The sequence below is a fragment of the Periplaneta americana genome, chromosome 11 (genome assembly GCF_040183065.1).
Source record: "Periplaneta americana isolate PAMFEO1 chromosome 11, P.americana_PAMFEO1_priV1, whole genome shotgun sequence".
NCBI lineage: Eukaryota > Metazoa > Arthropoda > Insecta > Blattodea > Blattidae > Periplaneta > Periplaneta americana.
Genome location: NC_091127.1, coordinates 1,776,460 through 1,800,305, shown reverse-complemented (window position 1 = coordinate 1,800,305; position 23,846 = coordinate 1,776,460). Strand labels below are relative to the sequence as shown.

The window sequence follows — 23,846 nt, the reverse complement described above, 5'->3', positions numbered from 1 at the left end:
CAGACGAATAACATCGTGCACTGTTGTGTCATGGCGGTGTGTTCTGCTGTATTGTTTGTAATGAGCACAACGTAAAAACAATATGTTAATGGCTTATGAGCGAACATGTCAACGGACCAGTTATTACTACCGGTTCAAGAAATAAATTGTTTATGCTCTCTTTTCTTTGAACGAGATGGCAGTACGAAAATTTCGCAAAATTTTGCTAGAGTAGCACAGATAACCACTTACACAGTCGCCATGACAGCCATCGATTCTTCCAGCAGTTTTGTTCCTTATTTTCGTTACAACGTGACGTCACTGATCCCACCTGACCGGTGAGATTCGGAATACGCTGATAACCTCTTTCGAACTGTGTTCTGCGCGGGCAAGTCGTACGCAGGAAATTTGTTATCATCGGTTGCGTACGGCAACTTTCCACAACACAAATCAAATGCTCCGTGTCCATGTTGACCGTCGAAGTTAATGTCAACAAATACGTATGCAATCGTCTTAACCCTCTCCTCATATCCCGACAGTAAGAAGAAAAGTCACCTCAGTACATGTTTCCAAACAGTTCACATTCCTGCCACTACCGGCGTTACCGTACTTATCGGTAAGTACTCTTCAGAATGAACGCCGTACTTGCTAGGCAACTTCTCTGGCACATAAGTAATACACCTCTGTGGAAGTGTAGGAAGATTGAATCTCTAGGCTCATCGACTAGCCACATGACGACATACAGCGAGCCATGACACACTTTGAACTCAACACGCAGTAGTATTGCCTGATTATTCAGGGATGGCACAATGATATGATATTTCCCTAAAATATTTAACATGATTTTAAGGATAACCCAAATAATTTCATCCAAAATCATTTTCGATTTTAGGCGAAAATTATTTTCGCAAACTTCTAATTGGTGGCTTAATAGATTACAATTTTACTTTTCAATAAATAAATCGCTTCTAAAATCTTAGTTCCCAAACAGCGATTGTTTTGCACATGACTGCAAATGTTCAGACTTCTATAAGAGGAAAGAGACTCACCCAAAGTGATGAGCATGAGGAAGAAGATGATGGACCAGAAGACTGAGCCAGACATTGTTGCGATCGCTTCAGGGTACACGATGAACACGAGGCCAGGACCTGCAACAGGATCAAAAACCTCTTAGTTAATTCATAGCTTAATAATATGTTATTTACAATGTACAATAATAAATGGCAAAGTACTAAATAATATCTACATACAAACGATACAGGATTTTAGACTCACACGAATTTGTGTTCACAGAAAAAATGTGTGTTTCCAACCATTGTTGAGACTTAACTCCCAGCCGTTGCATCCTATTTACAAGTTCCATTATCACACATATTTCTCCCGACATCCAAAGGTCGCCTAACCTGTTGCATCCGTTATACCCAAACAACTGAATTCAATAAAGCAGACGAAAATACGCCTATTAGCATATTGACTATATTGAATTTCTACCACTAAAGTTTCCATTAAAATCTTTCCAACTCAAAACGCTACAAGATGCTAAATTATAATATTAGAAGTGCTATAAAATGCCAATATGATCTCTAATGTGCTAAATTTTTAATTTGAAGTTGTTAAAATCTACCATCTCTACTGATATGTAGTTTAATACAGATGGGGAGCGATGGCGGTCTTATGTGAGAGCAGCAATGAACCTCTGGGTTCTCTAAAAGACATAAAAAAGGTAAAAGGTAAAGGTATCCCCGTAACATGCCAAAAAGACATAAGTAAATAATAACAAAATTTTGTGTTTTAATCTGAACAAGAAAAATATAGAGTTTGAAAATTCCGTTCATATATGAGGGAGAGTCAAAAAGTAGCCTTAATAATTGTTTTATTAATTGAATATGTACAATAAGACTACAAACACTTCATCACTTTTCAACATACTGTAGTATAATAGAAACACTTGCATTGAACGTAATGGATACTATCTTATACAGTTTCAGTTGCTAGAAATTGGAACTCTCTTCCGAGTGATGTAAGGGGTTGTTGGACAATAACTTCATTTAGGTCAAAATTACATAAATTCTTACTTAACAGATTAATTGCTGATTAATATTTGTTACTTATAATGAAACTAACATCTGTCCATTCTTATTATTATCATTAATTTCTCTAAATAGATTTACAAAACCTCTAATGGAAATTACATGAATATTCTCATTATAGAAATATATTTTAGATTTATATATATTTTTTTTTTCTCCCTGTAACATAGTCCTAGTAAGCTTATATTAAATTAATTTTCATCATTTTACTAGGTATCTCAAATATTAAATTAATTATAATTGATTGAATTAAATTAGTTCATAAATTAAGTTACTACTTTACCTTATAGGTTTATCTAAATTTAAATAAATATGTAGTCTACTAGTCGTTAAAACTGAAGATTATTGCTGGAGAACCTTTTAAGTGTAGTGTAAATATTTGTAATTTAAATATGTATTGTATTGGTTAAGGCTGGTTGAGTGGAAGAGAAGGCCTTATGGCCTTAACTCTGCCAGCGAAAATAAAACATTATTATTATTATTATTATTATTATTATTATTATTATTATGTTGAAAAGTGATGAAGTGTTTGTAGTCTTATTGTATATATCCAATTAATAAAATACTTGTTAAGGTTATTTTTTACTCACATTTGCCTACACACACACACACACACACACACACACACACACACACACACACACATATATATATATATATATATATATATATATATATATATATATATATATATACACACGATGTACTGTACATACATAAACATATATGTTATGAAAATTCCGACCAAGAACAGCATTGCAGAATAGGGAATTTAATACAAATACAAACTTTCGTTAGACAAAACAAAACATTTCTAGAATGAGTGACAACAAATGAACTCTCCTTTTATGCAGTAACATTCAGGTCTTACTCAATCAATTACTTCTCACTCATAAACCTTTCTCCGAATTAGGTAGGCCTGATTAATTTTACAGCATGTTTTACCCTATCATAAAATTATACTTAATGTTGGCTTGTATAATTTTCTGAAGCTCCACACATACACAACTTCCGTGAGAGACCAGAAATATCTGTAGAAAGATGAAAGATGCATTTAATGTTGACTCTGGTAATAAATTGGAGGAGAAGGCAGACGGAGAGGCAGAGATGAACTGCCGTGAAGGCCCTCAGGCGCAGATTTGTCTTCTGTATCTTCCTTGACTTCAGTTGGAAATTCAGCAACTTAAGGTTACATCATACGTACCTCATTTACAGCTCTACCGCAACACAAATATTTGCAAATGCACCGCGTGATGTGAATTCTGTTCTGTGTAGTGTGTAACAGAAATTTACACCGAAAATTAAATAGTTACTCAATGACTAGGTATTCTAAAACTCTATGAAACCCATGCATTACAATCAGATTAAAAATCTCCGTTATATTAATAACTGACTATAATATTTTACTTGTCGCTAGTGAAAGTAAGCCAGATTCGTCACATCTTGTAGTACACAGATTATTAACTTACAAGGAGAAATTGTCACATCGTTGTTTGTAGATTTACTCGTATTTGAACATTTTTATGTAGAATATGACTTTGTTCACACTCCGTATAGGGAGCGATCTTCACCCAGAGTGACTCACGAAATTAGACACTCTACGTGAAAGAACTAATACAGATATCCAAATAAATCAAATCGTATAGTTTAATTCGTAAGTTCGTAGGTATCGGCATATACATAACCTCAATTGTAAATATCATGTTCAAGGCTTGGTTTTAATTATCAAATAACGTAAATGATTGCCATAATTATATTCTTCACTTTTAGTTTCCCTGCAAATAAATCCAAAAAGAAACTATGGATATGGAAAACTCGAAAGAAGAATTTTATTCCCACGAAATATTCTAAAGTTTGATCCAACCACTTAACTGAATAATGTTTTGCTCAAGTAGGCTAAAGTTTCAGGACAGTCTAGTATATACAGTCACGAAGCTTGAGTTGTGAGGGTGCTAGGAACAATAGACTGTGCCGGTACTATTTCGCATTGTCTGTAATGAAGCGATATTAGCGATCCTAGTGGTGAGCAACTATCTATAGGATGCATATTTAGTACGTATTGAGCTTCGTGACTGCATATACTAGACTGTGATAGTGTCTTCTTTCCTACAAGACCTACTGATTTATTACATGTGGCCAGCTACATGAAATTGAACTTTCTATTTCTTATATATGGATTTCCTATGGCAATGTTAATTCCCTATGTACTACAGTTTGAAATACACATGATATGTATTACATTCAAAATGATAATGGCTAGAGCAGCGAATTCTGAATTAATTTTCTTCCACTGGTTACGATATCCATTAAAAGTTAAAGTTCTTTATTCTATGATAATGCCAAGATGATTCCCCTCAAGTGCTAACCTATGATTATCTGTAATCACACAATCACTTAAACATTCCACAGTACTGCAGGGATTGTACGATCCCACATCATCATACTGATTTCATGAGTTACACAGGAGTGCTCCATATTAAACAATATTTTCATATATTGATAATCTACTTTCTTGTTAAGACGTAATAATATTCTAGTAAATTCAACATTTTGTATTGTATTGTTTTGTATTTATTAACATTCCATGGTATTCATTGCTTACAGCTAGAATATGGAACAAGTCAAAAAACTTAATACTATTATAAAGTCTTAATTTATAGTCACAGTCTAGATGAAATATATACAGACGAGCTTTACAATATAGTCTACTAGTACAACACAAAGTTTTAGTATCAATTTCATGAAGCGTTATTGAATGTCATGAATTCACCTACAGAATAGAAGGCGTGAGAAATTAGGTACTTCTTTAATTTGGCCCTAAATAATTGTATGTTTTTAGTTTCATTTTTTATATCGATAGGGAGGCTATTAAAAATTTTTACTGCCACATAACGTACTCCTTTTTGATAGCACGATAGACTTGCCGATGGAGTATGAAAGTCATTTTTGACGTGTATTTATGCTATGAACTGTTGAATTAATTACAAAGTTTTCACGATTACATACGAGGAAGATTATTAATGAAAAGATATACTGACAAGCCATGGGCATTATTTGTAGTTTTTTGAAAATAGTCCTACACGAGTCCCTAGATTTGGCACCTACTAGGCCTATTATTATAATTACTCTTTTTTGTAATAGAAATATATTGTTAGTATCTGTGGAATTTCCCCAGAATATTATTCCAAAACTCATTACCGAGTGGAAGTATGCAAAGTATATTGTTTTTAAGGTATTGATATTTACTATCTTTTGCAAAACAAGCTGAATTTAGTTTGGGGGTAATTTCTTTAATATGATTTTTCAAATTTAACACATTATCGATTTTTAAGCCAAGAAATTTGGTTGTCGTTGTTTCTAATAGGGATCTATTGTTAATTATTGCGCTAGAAATTTGCGAGGTTGAATTTGGACAGGATTTAAATTGAAATATGTTAGTTTTGTTACAATTTAATACTAATTTATTGACTGAGAACCAGTCACATATTTTGAAGAGAATTTCCTCTGCTGAAGATTGGAATGTGTTGGAGTTATTGGCTGTAATTACTATACTTGTGTCATCTGCAAATAATATGGGATGACCTACATCTTTTATTAGTGGGGCAAGATCATTTATAAACACTTGAAAAAGTAGGAGACCTAATATTGATCCTTGAGGAATTCCATTATTAATAGTTCCCCATGTCGATGCAGATTTCATAGTTGTATTGATTTCAACTTTCTGTTTCCTATCTATGAGATATGAGTGAAACCATTGGCGTGCAACACCTTTAATTCCATAAAAATCTAATTTATCTAGCAGCATTTTATGATTTATACAGTCAAATGCTTTGGATAAATCACAGAAAATCCCTCCAACTTGTAATTTTTTATTAACTGCCTCCAGAATTTTGTCAGTTAAACTAAATGTTGCATTTTCTGTGCCTTTATTTTTCCTAAATCCAAATTTTCTGGGACTAAAATGTTGTATCTTTCTAGATGATGATATAATCTTTTATACATTACTTTTTCAAAGATTTTGGAGAAGACTGGTAGAAGTGATGTTTATGATTGTTTCAAAATGTTGGGAAATTCTATTCTTGTATGATGCCCCACTTAATGATGTGGCTACCCCACCCTATATTAAAGGCCTATTGTTGTAAAATCTAAACCAGTCTGAAAATAAATATAAAGCACGTAGAAGTGTTCATTTTGTTCCTTATAATGACACATCAAACCATATTGTGCCATTCATCATTCATAAGCATGCGATTTATACGAAGCCTTCAGCAGAGTTGATTCATGGCGGAGTCGTCACTGCAAGGGACTTACCTTCGAGTCCCACTTCGTGTATAGGCTTGTCCAGCTTGAACGCCATGTAGCCCAGCACGGAGAAGATCACGAACCCCGCCAAGAAGCTCGTCAAGCAGTTGATGCTACTTGTGACAATGGCGTCCCTGTCACAGAATTAAAATCATAACTTTTGTGAATACCGTTACTTCCCTGAAAATAACTCATGTTTGGATAGGTTAAAAAGTATTGGATGGACAGAAACCTAGTTAAGAATTTATTACATGTACGAAACGTAACATACATATACATATACAGGATGTTTCCGAAATGTACCGATCGACTTCAAGCGGATGTCCGGAGGAAGTATCTGAACAATTTGAGATCAGGAATCATTGGCTACCGCAACTCGTTTCGAAATTATAGGATTTATTCGTTGGTAAACGAAACCCTGTCTAACAATACGTCATCACTAGCTCATGTTATCCCTCCCTTCATTCATGCTCTGGGTATAGTTCTGGTTCGTAGCTGAAGGGGTGGTCCTATCTCATGGCCAGCCAGATCACCTGACCTTATTCCCTTGGAGGACATGTGGAAGATGAACAATTAGATCTTGTTGCTCGCATTATTGCCGAATGTGCTCAGATGCGCGCTACTGGAATGCTACAGCGGCACGTCAGTCAATGTTTGACAGTTTGTCGTGATGTTCGTGGGTGATATGTTTAAACATATCGTGCAAATAATAAATGGATGCTAAAATTATGTTGTCTTACCCATCTTTTATATGATCCAGCATGCGTGTTTTTCCGATAACTTAGGAGGAAGGCTTTATTTCTTATGGGTCTGCTATCTTAAAGAACCAGATTCATCCATTCAGCCGGTAGAGTTCAAAAACATCCTGTATGCTATTTTGTATGTGCGTGTTTGTGTGTGGGTGTTCTATAGTGTGGTACATAATTATCCTTGTTTCAACTTTCAAGTCTAGCTAATATTATTATTATTATTATTATTATTATTATTATTATTATTATTATTATTACTTACTGGCTTTTAAGGAACCCGGAGGTTCATTGCCGCTCTCACATAAGCCCGCCATTGGTCCCTATCCTGAGCAAGATTAATCCATTCTCTATCATAATATCCCACCTCCCTCAAATCCATTTTAATATTATCTTCCCTTCTACGTCTCGGCCTCCCTAAAGGTCTTTTTCCCTCCGGCATTGCAACTAACACTCTATATACATTTATGGATTCCCCCATACGTAATACATGCCCTGCCCATCTCAAACGTCTGGATTTAATGTTCCTAATTATGTCAGGTGAAGAATACAATGCGTGCAGTTCTGTGTTGTGTAACTTTGTCCATTCTCCTGTAACTTTATCCCTTTTAGCCTCAAATATTTTCCTAAGAACCCTATTCTCAAACACCCTTAACCTATGTTCCTCTCTCAAATTGAGAGTCCAAGTTTCACAACCATAAAGAACAACCGGTAATATAACTGTTTTATAAATTCTAACTTTCAGGTTTTTTGACAACAGACTGGATGATAAAAGCTTCTTAACCGAATAATAACAGGCATTTTCCATATTTATTCCGTGTTTAATTTCCTCCCGAGTATCATTTATATTTATTACTGTTGCTCCAAGATATTTGAACTTCTCCACCTCTTCAAAAGATAAATTTCCAATTTTTATATTTCCATTTCGTACAATATTCCCGTCACGAGATATAATAATAATAATAATAATAATAATAATAATAATAATAATAATAATAAAAAATAATAACAATAATATCAATAATAATAATAATAATAATAAAATAAAAACAATAATAATAATAACAATAATAATAATAAATATAATATCACTAACAAAAACGATAATAAAATAATAATAATAATAATAAAATAATAATAAATAAATAGTAATAATAATAAAATAATAACAATAATAATAAATATAATAACAATAATAAAAATAATAATGATAATGATAATGAGACGTAGATGGGAAGATAATATTAAAATGGTTTTGAAGGAGGTGGGATATGATGATAGAGAATGGATTAATCTTGCACAGGATAGAGGCCAATGGCGGGCTTATGTGAGGGAGGCAATGAACCTCCGGATTCCTTAAAAGCCAGTAAGTAAGTAAGTAAGTAAGTAAGTAAGTAAGTAAGTAAGTAAGTAACAAAAATGATTATAAAATAATAATAATAATAAATAATAATAATCATAAATATAATAATAACAATAATAAAAATTATAATAAAATAATAATAATAATAATAATAATAATAATAATAATAATAAATGCATATATTTATTTATGCAGTATTATTACATCAACAGAGTTTTTTAATTTGTTATTTAACGACGCTCTATCAACTACTAGGTTATTTAGCGTCAATAGAATTGATGATAACTAGATGGCAAGATGAGGCGAAGGACTGCCACAGATTACCTGACATTCGCCTCAGGGTTGGGGAAAATCTTAGAAAAATCCCAACCAGGTAATCAGCCGAGGCGGGAATCGAACCGACACCCGACGCAACTCCGGATCGACAGACAAATGAGCACTGTTGAACTTCAAAATATAGGTCTACTCATGGGTCGCCCAAATTGATCACCTAGTTGACTTTGCGTCTTGACCAAAAGGGTTTAAGAACCCCAGCAGTAAATGGTTGTATTTTCAAATGATCAATATTCTGTGGTTGTCACAACAATTTTTCCTCATTCCCTAGACTAGTGTACCAGTAGGTTGTGCTGACTTTCAGGTGTGCGGGCAGCATAGCGTCTCAATATCAAAGCAAAGGTTTTTCAACACTCCTTTATAGACTTCCAAAAACGTTGAAATTTTGCAGTAGCAATCTTTGGAAAGTGATCCTTAACACAAAAGAGCAAGCAGGCTACGCATTATATCGTCAGTGTCGCAGGTAAGTTTCATCTGAATTGACGGAGGCCTGCAGTACTTAAGGATTTCACTGAATAGTTATGAAGACTATATACCGGTAGCAATTGTTGTTGAACTTATTGTAACTTGACAGGGCCAGAAGGGTCCCGAATCCTGGACCCAATGAGAAGAAGATTTGGGACGCTGCATCTATCCAAACCTGGAAAAAGAAACACGTGTTAATACCGACTATTAGAACGGGTAAAATATACTTGGCTTGGACACTTCAGTGCAAGTCCATCATTAAAATAAAAATTGAAGCAAGTTAATGGCGGTATTCAGACTTGTCACTCAACTGAAGTCTCGCTAATTTCTTACTTCTACTGGTGAAAATCGAAAAATTTATTTTCAAGTTTCTTACGTAAGTAACAGTTAAATGGAAAGCGAATGATATTAAAGGCAGTTCACTGTCACACAATGCCCGCCATTTAGTGAAATATTTCACGCTTACAAACTGACAAACCGAAAAAATAATGGACTTCGAAGATTATGACGAACGACTTAGATGGATTACTTTATATAAAGATAAAAATATAGGTATTAGAATAATGTACATTAAGAAATGACGAATGTCCGTTTAATGCCTACTTTTCGACTAGGAGTTGAAAAAGGTACACGTTTATGAAAGTGCGAAGGTATACAATGTTGAAATGCCTTTGGTAATGCCGGGGTTGGCAAAGTCAGTCCCAACAGTGAAAAATCTGGTAAACTGAGTCCCTGCAAAAATATGTGTAGGTAAACTGAGTCCATGGAAAAAAGTGTATAGGTAAACTGAGTCCCTGCAAAAAGATGTGTAGGTGAACTGAGTTCCTGCAAAAAGATGTGTAGGTAAACTGAGTCCCTGCAAAAAGATGTGTAGGTAAACTGAGTCCATGGAAAAAAGTGTATAGGTAAACTGAGTCCCTGCAAAAAGATGTGTAGGTAAACTGAGTCCATGGAAAAAAGTGTATAGGTAAAGTGAGTCCCCTGCAAAAAAATGTGTAGGTAAACCGAGTTCCTGCAAAAGTGTATAGGTAAACTGAGTCCCTGCAAAAAGATGTATAGGTAAACTGAGTCCCTGCAAAAAGATGTGTAGGTAAACCGAATCCATGGAAAAAAGTGTATAGGTAAACTGGGTCCCTGCAAAAAGATGTGTAGGTAAACTGAGTTCCTGCAAAAAAGTGTATAGGTAAACGGAGTCCCTGCAAAAAGATGTGTAGGTAAACTGAGTCCCTGCAAAAAGATGTGTAGGTAAACTGAGTCCATGGAAAAAAGTGTATAGGTAAACTGAGTCCCTGCAAAAAGATGTGTAGGTAAACTGAGTCCATGGAAAAAAGTGTATAGGTAAAGTGAGTCCCCTGCAAAAAAAATGTGTAGGTAAACCGAGTTCCTGCAAAAGTGTATAGGTAAACTGAGTCCCAGCAAAAAGATGTATAGGTAAACTGAGTCCCTGCAAAAAGATGTGTAGGTAAACCGAATCCATGGAAAAAAGTGTATAGGTAAACTGGGTCCCTGCAAAAAGATGTGTAGGTAAACTGAGTTCCTGCAAAAAAGTGTATAGGTAAACGGAGTCCCTGCAAAAAGATGTGTAGGTAAACTGAGTCCCTGCAAAAAGATGTGTAGGTAAACTGAGTCCATGAAAAGAAGTGTACAGGTAAACTGAGTCCCTGCAAAAAGATGTGTGGGTAAACTGAGTCCATGGAAAAAAGTGTATAGGTAAACTGAGTCCCTGCAAAAAATGTGTAGGTAAACTGAGTTCCTGCAAAAAAATGTGTAGGTAAACTGAGTCCGTGGAAAAAAAGTGTATAGGTAAACTGAGTCCCTGCAAAAAGATGTGTAGGTAAACTGAGTCCCTGCAAAAAGATGTGTAGGTAAACTGAGTCCATGGAAAAAGTGTATAGGTAAACTGGGTCCCTGCAAAAAGATGTGTAGGTAAACGGAGTCCCTGCAAAAAGATGTGTAGGTAAACTGAGTCCATGGAAAAAGTGTATAGGTAAACTGAGTCCCTGCAAAAATATGTCTAGGTAAACTGAGTCCCTGCCAAAAAGGTGTAGAGGTAAACTGGACGCACACTTACCTTGGAGGTCAGGAGTTTCTGCCACTGCGGCGTGAGGTAGTAATAGATGCCATTGCTCGCCCCTGGAAGTGTGACACCCCGCACCAGCAGAATGAAGAGCACAACGTAGGGCGCCAGTGCCGTCACCCAAACTGCCTGAAAGAAACCCAGTGACGTCACATCCGTACACAATTCTATGTAAGTTCGTAACAAAAATCTTGTCAGGATGTCGGAAGTACAGAAATGCGGGCTACATTCTGAAACAACTGGCTTATTTTCTGTTAAGGAGAAGCGAGTCATTTCGTCAATTTATTCCCACAATTGTGAAGAGTTTGATCCAACATTCAACATTAGACGAATTTGCGGTTTGGTGTATTTATTCGCATTATTGTAAGATTTTCAACCATCTTTAGCAATAAATAATTCAACCGTTTTGTAAATTTCTTCTTGTTATTTTAAGAATTCTGAACTAGCGTTAGGAAATCTGGACCGTTTCGTCGATTTATTCTTATTTTTGTAACGATTACCAACAACACTAGATTTGGGCCATTCTGTTAATTTATTCCCATTTTTGTAACGACTTTGAAGCAAGATGAGATAATTCGACCACTCATTCTTTAAGGGGAGAGGATGGTGTTTTTTTGGTGAAAAATGAGTAAATTAAAAAAAAAAATTCTTTAAAATACTCTTTGATATGTGTGGAATGCATTGCATAACATTTTGTGGGTATTTGTGCCCTTATCGGATGTTGAGTCGTCATTTTTAAACTTCCTGCGCTATGGATTTTTAAATCACACGCCCACTTTTATCGGTTTCCAGTAAATTCATTCTTTTGCTACGTTGCCAGACAAAAATGGATATAATTTCTGAACTATTAAAGATACATGCATGAAATTTAGAATACACATTCTTTAGACTATTAGGAAACGTTTCTCTGTAACAGAATTTTGTTAACTGATTCCATCTTAAATTACGTCCGTTTGTTTGCAAGAAAGGAAATCATAAAATTGTTATTAAATTTTAATTGTTTATTTTACAAACGTAGGGACTAATATCAAAATTCTGTTACAGACAGTTTGTAGAACATGCTTTTGCAAATACATTGCAAAAAAGTTTGAATATACTTTAAAAACGGTTTAGATATATCGGTTTTAGTACAATACTCCATTGGGTATATTTTTGTTTCAAATTTGGGCCCCCAATTTTTTTTTTCAAAATATTTTTATTTCGTTGAGTTTCTACAGCTATGAGCTCTCTACATACAAAAAATTAATATTTTACACCAAATAGGAAAAAAGTTTTAAAAATACCATCCCCTCCCCTTAAGAACACTGAACTAACAACTGGAGAATTGGGAGGCTTTGACAATTGTAAAGATTTTAAACCAAAATCAAATATTCACAAGTAACTGACTCTCTTTTAATATGAGTGTCGTAAATCAATACTTAAGACGACATAAGATAGATACATGTGGTAGGCAGATAATTATCCAATTCCCTGCCGAGACGCGAACCAAGATACGAGATATTTGTAACAGAATATTCTATCCATTAAATTATTTTAAGGACTTGTGAAAAACTAACAGGCTATACCTGGCAATGACAGGCAGAGGAATTCCCGTACAATGATTGCTGTTCTCTCTGTCCACATGCAACCTCAACGTAAATAAGGGTAGCGCAAACAGAACACGTCAAAATCGCGCGCATGTTGTTGACTATGAAGCTGTTGTCACTCGTAGGCTTATCTCCACGTGGAGAATCTGGATAAAAATGATTCAATCGAATTTTTGGAGGCACTGTCAAGGTTAATGGGAATTATCCTCGATCTTTTCTTCAATCTTTAATCAGGCTATATATTGTCAATCATACAGGTGAACCGTAAGTAATCTTATTAATTTCAAGAAGTTATTCTTTGAGATATTTCAAACAAAACAGTTTAATACAATTTTGCTCGTTTTTGCTTCTTTTTGGAAATAAGAATTCTTTTATATGAAACATTTCATAGCGTGTTTTGGAAAGTCATTGATTTAATTTCCAATACGCTCAGTCAATTTAAGACAGCAGTGTATTATGATAATAAATGATTGAAAGAATTTTAATTTTGTCCTTTAAATGTGCAGAAATTCGATGCGAACTAATGCAACTTTAGGTTCTGAAAAGGAATTTTTCAAAGTTACATTTGTTGGGATCAGATTTCTGCATGTTTAAAGGATAAGACTAAAATTCTTTCAATAATTTATTATAATAATACACTTACTTACTTATTTACTTACTTACTGGCTTTTAAGGAACCCGGAGGTTCATTGCCGCCTCACATAAGCCCGCCATTGGTCCCTATCCTGAGCAAGATTAATCCATTCTCTATCATCATATCCCACCTCCCTCAAATCCATTTTAATATTATCCTCCCATCTATGTCTCGGCCTCCCTAAAGGTCTTTTTCCCTCCGGCCCCCCAACTAACACTCTACATGCATTTCTGGATTCGCCCATACGTGCCACATGCCCTGTCCATCTCAAACGTCTGGATTTAATGTTCCTAACTATGTCAGGTGAAGAATACAATGCGTGCAGTTCTGTGTTGTGTGACTTTCTCCATTCTCCTGTAACTTCATCCCTCTTAGCCCCAAATATTTTCCTAAGAACCTTATTCTCAAACACCCTTAACCTATGTTCCTCTCTCAAAGTGAGAGTCCAAGTTTCACAACCATACAGAACAACCGGTAATATAACTGTTTTATAAATTCTAACTTTCAGATTTTTTGACAGCAGGCTGGATGATAAAAGCTTCTCAACTGAATAATAACAGGCATTTCCCATATGTATTCTGTGTTTAATTTCCTCCCGAGTATCGTTTATATTTGTTACTGTTGCTCCAAGATATTTGAACTTCTCCACCTCTTGAAAAGATAAATTTCCAATTTTTATATTTCCATTTCGTACAATATTCTCGTCACGGGACATAATCATATACTTTGTCTTTTCGGGATTTACTTCCAAACCTCTTTACTTGCTTCCAGTAAAATTCCCGTTATCAGTGTATCATAATACACAGCTCTCTTAAACTCACTGAGGATATTGAGAATTAAATCAATGCCTTTCCCAAAGCACACTATGAAATGTTATATAGCTATTATAAAACAATTTTTATCTCGAAAAGGAAGTAAAAACGAACAAAATTGTATTAAACGTTTCTGTTTGAAATACATATATAAATCCCCTGAAATTAATCACATAACTTATGGTCCACCCTGTATATTTACATTTGTTAATTTCTCCAGCAGTGGTATACATACGCTTATTCCAGACAGACCTAGACCTACGATTAACTGTGTCAAAAGCGTTTTTAAAATCGTGTACGTGTAGTCTTTCCAACAGCGAATGTAGTCTCTTATAGATTTTCCACTATTACCAATTTAATTGAAACTGAATGTGTGGTCCATCGAAATTGGTGCTGTTTGTGAGTTAATGAACATTCCACCATTACAATAAAATTATTATCTAAGCACCATTTCACTTTTCTCTTTAAAGCTAAGATTTAGACGTGGAGAAGTATGTATGTGATTCTCGCGTTAGTATTTCTACATTATATTAAAACAAACGCACATCCGAATATTCTGTTCCTTCTATGGGGGCGTGCGAAGATCCAGTAACGGCGTTTCGCTGCACTGGAGATGCACCAGACTGTACTTTTGGGTTGTGATATACACGAAGATATCTGAAAGTCTGACTTTGTGTTAACTTTTCTAGTTCATGGTTTGGACGTCGACTGGAACATTTTCAGTCTTTCTCGTGTTGTCTTCTGAGTATAATTCGCATTAGCTCGTTGATTTTGCGCACAGTAAACAGATGTGTGAATTTAGTGTTGATGTTATAAACTATGGAAATTCAGAGCTAGCCTTATTTTTGTTGCGAACTTTGTTGCTTATGAGAAACGATTTTGAGATAGCTGTCAAGTAAATTTAATGCAGAACAGTTTTATTTCATTCCTGAAAATTTTTGTTCTCAGGACTCACGTGCACTTTTTCCTAGCAACAAACACGTTGCATATCTGCAAGGTAGCATTCATCATGCTTTGTTCCAGAGTGGTAGACGACTAACAGATTTGAATTTTGTCAATGTTTGGTGATTATTAGGGCTAGGATTTTGATGACCTATAAATCATGAAAAAATTCCCTAAAATGATCTTATATAATTGGCTTAATAAGAATATTAATATTTAGACTAGTAATTAAATTAAATTCTAGTACCAACATTAACGTATATTTAATTTTACACAGCTTTTCTAAGTAGTACACTTTAAGTAATTATTTCACCTAAATAAGGTTTAAAGTCTTAAGGGTTATCACGATTGGTTTAAACATGCACTAAAACAAGACGTAAGTGCAAGTTTGAACCAATAAATTATTGAGATTTGCGATAGATTAATTAGTTTAGGAAATTGTATATTTATTATGTAGAACTACATTTGTATATAGATCTTTTGTGAAATTATTAAGTTTTGTACTTTTGTGAACAATATCAATAAATCAATCTTCAATCTTCAATTATTTCACCTGATGTAGTTCCATGTAGTCTACCACAAGGCCACTCTTATCCGGAACTAGCAGGTATAGAGGAGCCTATATTGAAGGAGTGGTTGGACTGATCCATTACATGGGGTGTACTACGTTAAAATGGCAATATTTGTGTAGAAAAACGATTAAAATATTATACAAAATAGTGGGAATTAATGGACAAAATATGTAGAGAAAATGTCATCATCAATAGCTATCAGGGTTTAGGCCATTTGGCCTGTTCCGTCTCAGGTGAAAAGCTGGTCTCTCCATCGCTTCTTCGGGCGTCCACGATCTCTGTATCCAAGGGGTCTGTAATTTAATAATCTCCTGGGTAGTCTATCATTTGGCATCCGTAGAACATTCTCATGCCAGTTGCTCCGATACTTGTGGATTGTCTCTGTAATGGCTGCGATATTTAGTTCCTGTCGGATGTCTTCATTATATTTATGGTCACAGAGAGTGTAGCCTGCTAGCGGTCTTAGTAATCTCATCTCAGCTGCTTCTATTCTTTTCAGTTGACTAGTTGTTAGAGTCCAAGTTTCTTATCCATATAGCAAAGTAGGAATGGCATCAAAGGAAATAAATAATATTTTACATTAATAATGGGGATTTATGGCCGAAATTAAATTAAAATACCCCAAAATGACCGAATAAAACAAAAAATGCTCTTATGAGTTGTAAGAAGTAAAAAATGTCCTAACAAATAAGTTTTAAAACACTCAGTTTATCACATAACATATAAATACTAAAGCAGCTATGTTTCTGGCTTACTAGATAAAAGATGCAATTTCATCAAAATCCTAGCCCTAGTGATTATGATCATATCGCTATGAACCAGCCCAGCAACGTTTCTGACCGTTACAAATCTCACTTGGACGGCAGGAATAGAGATCCCGCGCTGCAGCAACTCGACTTGATCGCCCAGTCATGCGCTGATATTGCTGCAGCACTGATTTGCTCTTCGGTTGTTTGTGGCCGATAAGAGCGGGTTGTTGTTGTTGTTGTTGCCGAGCCTTGCACAGTTTGATGTTCCCGAGCGTGACTTCGTCCCGCGCCATCTTGGTAAACTGTCTTGTTTGATGTAAGTAAACAGAAGTTGTAGCTATGAGTGAGAGGCAAGAACTTGGGACATTTCAGCTGCATAATATGGAAGTGCGTGTTGAGTTTTGCATAAGTTGAAGGGATATATAGAAAGCTGACATCCAAGCGGATAGCGCATCCACTTCCAATGTCAATAATCCGGCAAAGCAGGGTTCCACGAAGTACTTCCATCTTCGTCATCACCACACCATTCATGTTTAATTGGCATCCATTTTACGGGTAACAACAACACAAGAAGCTAGCAGTTCAGAAGATGTATCAATATAATTTATAGTAAATATACACATTATTCCTAACAGGCACAGCTTTCGAACTATGAAATTTTATAATCATTAGGAAATTTACAACTTTAGTGGCCAGTTTGTCCAAGTAATGTTTAATTTTGCTTAACGAATGTTAAATTAACAGTCTGTTTATTTTTAACGCTTTGTTAATGTATTTTCCATTTGTTCAACATAATTTTGTTTAAGATAACCAACACTTAACTATAACGTCTGTTAGCACTATTTTAACTACTCAACAGCAGTTGGTAATGATTCTACACATGTAAGACAATTTTTGATTGGCTAAAATTAATCTTTAAATTCTATATTATAGAGTGAGTCATGAAACTTGCATAAAATGACAACCTGTTATAGTAGGCCACTCTCCATAAACAAACAGTTGACAAATGAAAGTTGTAGGTGACGTGCTGAATAATAATTACAAAGTAAGGTTATATTTCCTCATTGCTACTATGGATACGAAATACGAAAGAAATAAAATAACACTCATGTATTTAAACAGTCCAAATTATTTTTTAATGTTATATTACCAGTCATATGCTAAACATCCCCTACAGAGAGACACAAAATATTAATTTCGCAACTTCTGTTCGAACAGCTGTGGAGACATCGGCCATATTTAACTAACTGTTAAACGAGTTAACTGCCCTAAATCCTACATTTAAAATTAACAAACTGTTAACAATCTGTTAAACTAAACTGGTGTTGAAAACATAGAATTTTATTAATTAACAAACTGTTTAGAGTTTAATAGTCGTTACATTTTCTAACATTACTTGAAAAAAACCGGCCATAGATGTAGTAACTCAATTGTTCACAAATAGCACATCGTTAATCGTAGTATACAACGTGAACCCTGACCACTTTGTTAATTTTGTAATATCCCACTTCAAGATCTCAGTATAGTTTAGTACAGAATGCTCCGTTTCTTTACATAAGAAAGGTAGATAAAAAAACGCAGAAGAAAGTTCACATTTATTGTTGAAAATCATCAGCCCTGTCGTCTCTCAACGTACTGAAATAAGCTTCTGAATTATTCTGTATATTCGGAGCACCAAAATAACGAGTAGATGTCAAAGTAGTCGATGGAATACACGAACTATGCAAACAGACAACGAACTTGAAAATAAATAATGAAAAAGGAGTATGAAGACTTAGTAGAAGTAAATTAATTAGGAGAAGAGTGAAAATAAATACAACAAGAATTAAGGATGGGAATAACATTTAATAGAGGAAAACAAGAGGAGAAGGAAATTACAAGCAAGAATAGGAATAGAAGAAACAGAAAGAGCAGAGAATGAACAGGAAGAAAAAGAGGAAATAACAGCCAGGAAAGAAAGAAAAATGAATACAGCAAGAAGGAGCGATAAGGATGAAAGCTAGTACAGCAAGAAACATAAGGAATAGAAAATCAGAGTTAGAAAAGGAAATTAAGAACAGAATGAAGGATACAAAATAAAGGAGGGAAAAACGAAGGAGAATAAATGGAAGGACAAGGTTGGGAGTAAAAGCAAAGAGAAGAAAAGTAAGTGGAGGATAAAACTAGAAGATAAGAAATAAGATGGAAATGAAAAGAATGAGAGAAATCAGGCAAATAATGTACGGGGAAGTAAGTGGAAAATGAGAAGGTAAAACGAAAAATAAAAGCAGGGAGGAAGAAACGAAAGAGGAGAAAGTGAGAGAAAAATACAAGCAGAAGAATAGCCTAAAGAGAAAGTGAAAACGAAGATAAAGAGATGAAGAAAATATAAGAACGGAATAATGCATGAGGGAGAAGAAGAAGATGGGGAAGGAAGATAAGAGGTAGTAATGGGGAAGAATGAGATTAACAAGAATGTGAAGAAACATAACGAAAATAAGTAAAAAGATAACAAAAGGATCAAGATAGAAGGAGAAACAAGAAGAAGAAAAACGTTGGAGGAGGAACAGGAAATGTGAAAAAAGGAGAAGGGAATCATACAGAGGAAGAAAGAAATAACTGGAAGAATATTAATAAAATAGAAACAACGCTGAAGGATTAATAAGACTGGAAAGAAAAAAATTGAAGCTGGAATAGAAAATATGTGAAAGAGGGATGCAATTGAAAACTTGATCGTGTGTGTATTTTAAGAATCATTCCTCAGAGCATAAATAATGTTACGGACTGTATTCTACTTGATCGATGACATGAATGAAGGACAAGACTGTTTGTGGTTAGAGGCAACATCACAGCAGACTCTGTGTCTCATTGCCTAACGATTGAGTTCTTATTCTCCATTGGCGGATGTGAATCCACGAAACTTGGTTCTAATACAGAGCTTCATCAGACTACAGTTCAAGTCAGACAGGCTCTGCTACATCATGAAATGTAACTGGTTTTCGAAGCTTCTGATTGCTAGCAGTTCTTGACCTACCAAATTCCTTTGTCCATCATTCGATTATCCATTTATTCCAGAAATTACGAAGGGAAATCATAAAATAAGATTTCTAAATTCAACAACGACTTGCTACGAAGATATTGTGTTGTTTTTCTCTATTTTACATTTGAAGATCTCCTAGAAATAAGGATGCAACTAACGAATCTGTAATGTACATTTTCAAGATAAAGGAAAATAATTTCAGGGGTATATTTACTTAGGCCTATGTTTATTATAGCACAAAAATGTCACTAATCGAGGATACAGGTTTAATCAGCTATTGGATGCAGTAATTTATTGTTGTAAATGAATGCTTCAAAATTACTTTCTACATCTAAGTGACGCGTTTAATTAATTTGATGTTACTTTTTTCCGGAGTGGTTTTCATTAATATAGCGAGTGCAATTCTCCTTGCATATGCGGCAACTTCTTGTACTCATCTGCTATGCCAGTTGCATATCCGTTAGGCGTTGGGATATTACTGCATTTTACAAGGCATTAAATTATTATTTTATTAACTCAATTTTATTTAGTGCAAGTGTTTAAAAATGTGTAAATATTTGAGAACTGATGTCAAATACCTTAATATCATAATATTATAAAATTATTCTTTAGCGCCTATAATGATTTCTTTCATAAATTCTTTGGTTATAGGATCCGTACTCCTCTAGTTCCTAGAGGACGACTTTACTTCTCCTAGCTTCTTGCTATCATTCCAGTATTCCACTGTTTCTATAATCATCGCCAAGCATCAGACAACACTAACACAAACACAATGAATCTATGAGCTGCAGTAACATGTTCAAAAAGAAGGGGGGAGGGAGATTTTCTTGCACTGGCAACAATTGACATCCACTGAGAGAGGAACTTCAACTGACTAGGCTAAATTGGAACATATTCAAATTAGATTTATTTCATTGTGTTATTTTGGATTTTTACCTAATTCCTGTGATTACAATTATGAGATTGACTACAAATATTTATTTATTTATTTATTTAATTTATTTAATTATTTCATTTATTTATTTATTTAATTATTTTATTTATTTATTTACTTATTTATTTATTATTTTAATTGTTATAGTCTATTATTTATTTTTTGTAAGGTCATTAAGGGTATATTGACTATGAATTCTTCTTAAACAATAACAAAGGATTACGATTTAAAAAAAAATTTACATTAGAAACTGAAAACCTCTCTCTCCGGTCTCCAGATGTATAAAATATGCCAATTTGCATGGATTGAATTTGGATCCATTTAATGTGGAGGGTTTATTTTATTGAGTTGTTTTTAATTTTGTTATTAATTAATTTATGTCTTCTTTAGAATTATTTTTATTAAATTATTTATAATCATTGATATCATTTGTATTAATTCATTTATTATATTCATATATTATGAATGTTACTATTGTTTTTATTGAGTTATTCTGGATTATATGTTTTGCAGTATCCATTTTATTACGTCTTCTTATTGTCTTTATTTGTAATAATTATTTTTATGTACTTTTATTTAATTTTTTTGTCATTGTTAATTTTGTCATATTGTATTGTCATTTTGTGTTGAATTGTGATTGGCCTCTGGTTGTTGTACAGCACAATCAAATATTAGTAAATAAATAAAATTAGTAAATGAGAAATTATTATTATTATTATTATTATTATTATTATTATTATTATTATTATTATTATTATTGTTGTTGTTATTATTACTGTTGTTATTACTACTACTATTTATTATTATTATTATTATTATTATTATTATTATTATTATTATTATTATTATTATTATTAATGCCATTACTAGTAAAAAATGTAAGAAAATTATTTATATCAAAATTAGTGACTCTTTCACTTTTACATTTTGTAAGCAGTCATACACAAATGTATATCTACCTGTTCGCGTGGTCACCATGACGACAAGTCATCGCTTGCGATAACTCAGAATAAACATAAGACGATGATAAGCTGTTATTAAATTACAATCTTTCTGCCGAATTTTTACCGACAAGTTAAAATATTATTAAGTCATATCGGGACTGATGATGGTGGTGATGATGATGATGACGACGAGAACAACAATAATAAAATTAATAAAACTAATACTAATAATAATAAAAAATAATGAACTTACTGACAACAGCGAAATAAATGTAGTGCCGAAAGGTACTTGTGCAGGTATGAACCTGTCAGACTCGTGGGTCTTAGTTCGAGCTTAGGGTTAAGATACAAATTAGATTTACTTTAAATGTTATTTTAAGTGACCATGCTTCATTTAATTTAGGATGCTCATTATTATTATTATTATTATTATTATTATTATTATTATATTATTATTATTATTATTTTATTATTATTATTTTTATTATTATTATTATTATTATTTTATTATTATTATTTTATTATTATTATTATTATTTTATTATTATTATTATTATTATTAACTATTGTTTTATTAGTTATGTTTATTATTAACTGTCATTATTGAGTGTAATTAGTTACCACTGCCACCGGGTATATACCCATTGCAGTGTGAATAAATACATACATACATACATACATACATACATACATACATACAAAAATACATACATACATACAAAAATACATACATACATACAAAAATACATACATACATACAAAAATACATACATACATACATACAAAAATACATACATACATACAAAAATACATACATACATACATACAAACAAAAATACATACATGCATACAAAAATACATACATACATACATACAAAAATACATACATACATACAAAAATACATACATACATACATACAAAAATACATACATACATACATACAAAAATACATACATACATACATACAAAAATACATACATACATACAAAAATACATACATACATACAAAAATACATACATACATACATACATACATACATACATACAAAAATACATACATACATACAAAAAATACATACATACATACATACAAAAATACATACATACATACATACATACAAAAATACATACATACATACATACAAAAAATACATACATACAAAAATACATACATACATACATACACACATACATACATACATACATACATACATACATACATACATACAAAAATACATACATACATACATACAAAAAATACATACATACATACAAAAATACATACATACATACATACATACATACAAAAATACATACATACATACAAAAAATACATACATACATACAAAAATACATACATACATACATACATACAAAAATACATACATACATACAAAAAATACATACATACATACAAAAATACATACATACATACATACATACATACATACAAAAATACATACATACATACATACAAAAAATACATACATACATACAAAAATACATACATACATACATACAAAAAATACATACATACATACAAAAATACATACATACATACATACATACAAAAAATACATACATACATACAAAAATACATACATACATACAGTAATAATATGAACAGACGAAAGAAGTCAGAACTGTACTGAAGGCCGAATGTTCGATCTCGGTGCAGACTAGTTTTCTTTACAAATTCTTAGAGAATAACCATCAAATGGAACAGAGGGTGATTGTTCTACGGATGGTAATACAGGTGCGAGACACTTCATCAGGAACCTTAGTCACGAAACAACAGGACCGCCCATGTGTATTCTAGCATGTTGTATATCCTGCATAGAAACTTAGTTTGCTTACCTTTCCCGCACTGCGAACGCCCTTCCAAAGTGCGAAATAGACCAGAATGAAGACGGCAAGCACGCACAGGGCGAGTTGCCACCTGATGGGCCCCATCCTGTCCAGACCGTCCGACTTGTCCTGTTGCAGAACCCTTAGTCTGAAACAGAAAAGGAAGTACAACTTGCGTTAGTAGTGCTCAAGCAAGACCACATATTGATGGTACGGTAATGGATAAAATTAATCTGTTATGTACGCTAGGATTCATGTGACTGTATGCCTCAAGCAGTAACCCCCTTCATCCCCATATCCATTTTTTCAGCGCAGTGTTAATGACATCGAAAGAAGATCGGATTCCAAGTGTCTCCCACACTCAAACCCATTCTGTATTCCGCAGTCTTGGATGTGCTGGTGTTTCAGTATTTTGTGTTGCGTTTTAGTTGGTTTTTTAAGGACACTGTA

The 23,846-nt window shown here is 33.5% G+C and overlaps 1 protein-coding gene across 2 annotated transcripts in view; it reads right to left on the bottom strand.

The window, feature by feature from the left end:
* SerT (Serotonin transporter) overlaps positions 1–23,846 on the bottom strand; it is a 369,951-nt gene that overhangs the window by 52,455 nt on the left and 293,650 nt on the right. For both annotated transcript variants that reach the window (XR_011334757.1, XM_069838824.1), the window contains exons 5-9: positions 23,406–23,544; positions 11,350–11,484; positions 9,350–9,453; positions 6,381–6,505; positions 1,029–1,127 (exon numbers count right to left, since the gene is read on the bottom strand). Coding sequence is in view for 1 of the 2 variants with exons in the window: in XM_069838824.1 (XP_069694925.1) it covers positions 1,029–1,127; positions 6,381–6,505; positions 9,350–9,453; positions 11,350–11,484; positions 23,406–23,544 (602 nt within the window). In the remaining variant the exon portion in view is untranslated. The remainder of the gene's footprint in view (positions 1–1,028; positions 1,128–6,380; positions 6,506–9,349; positions 9,454–11,349; positions 11,485–23,405; positions 23,545–23,846) is intronic.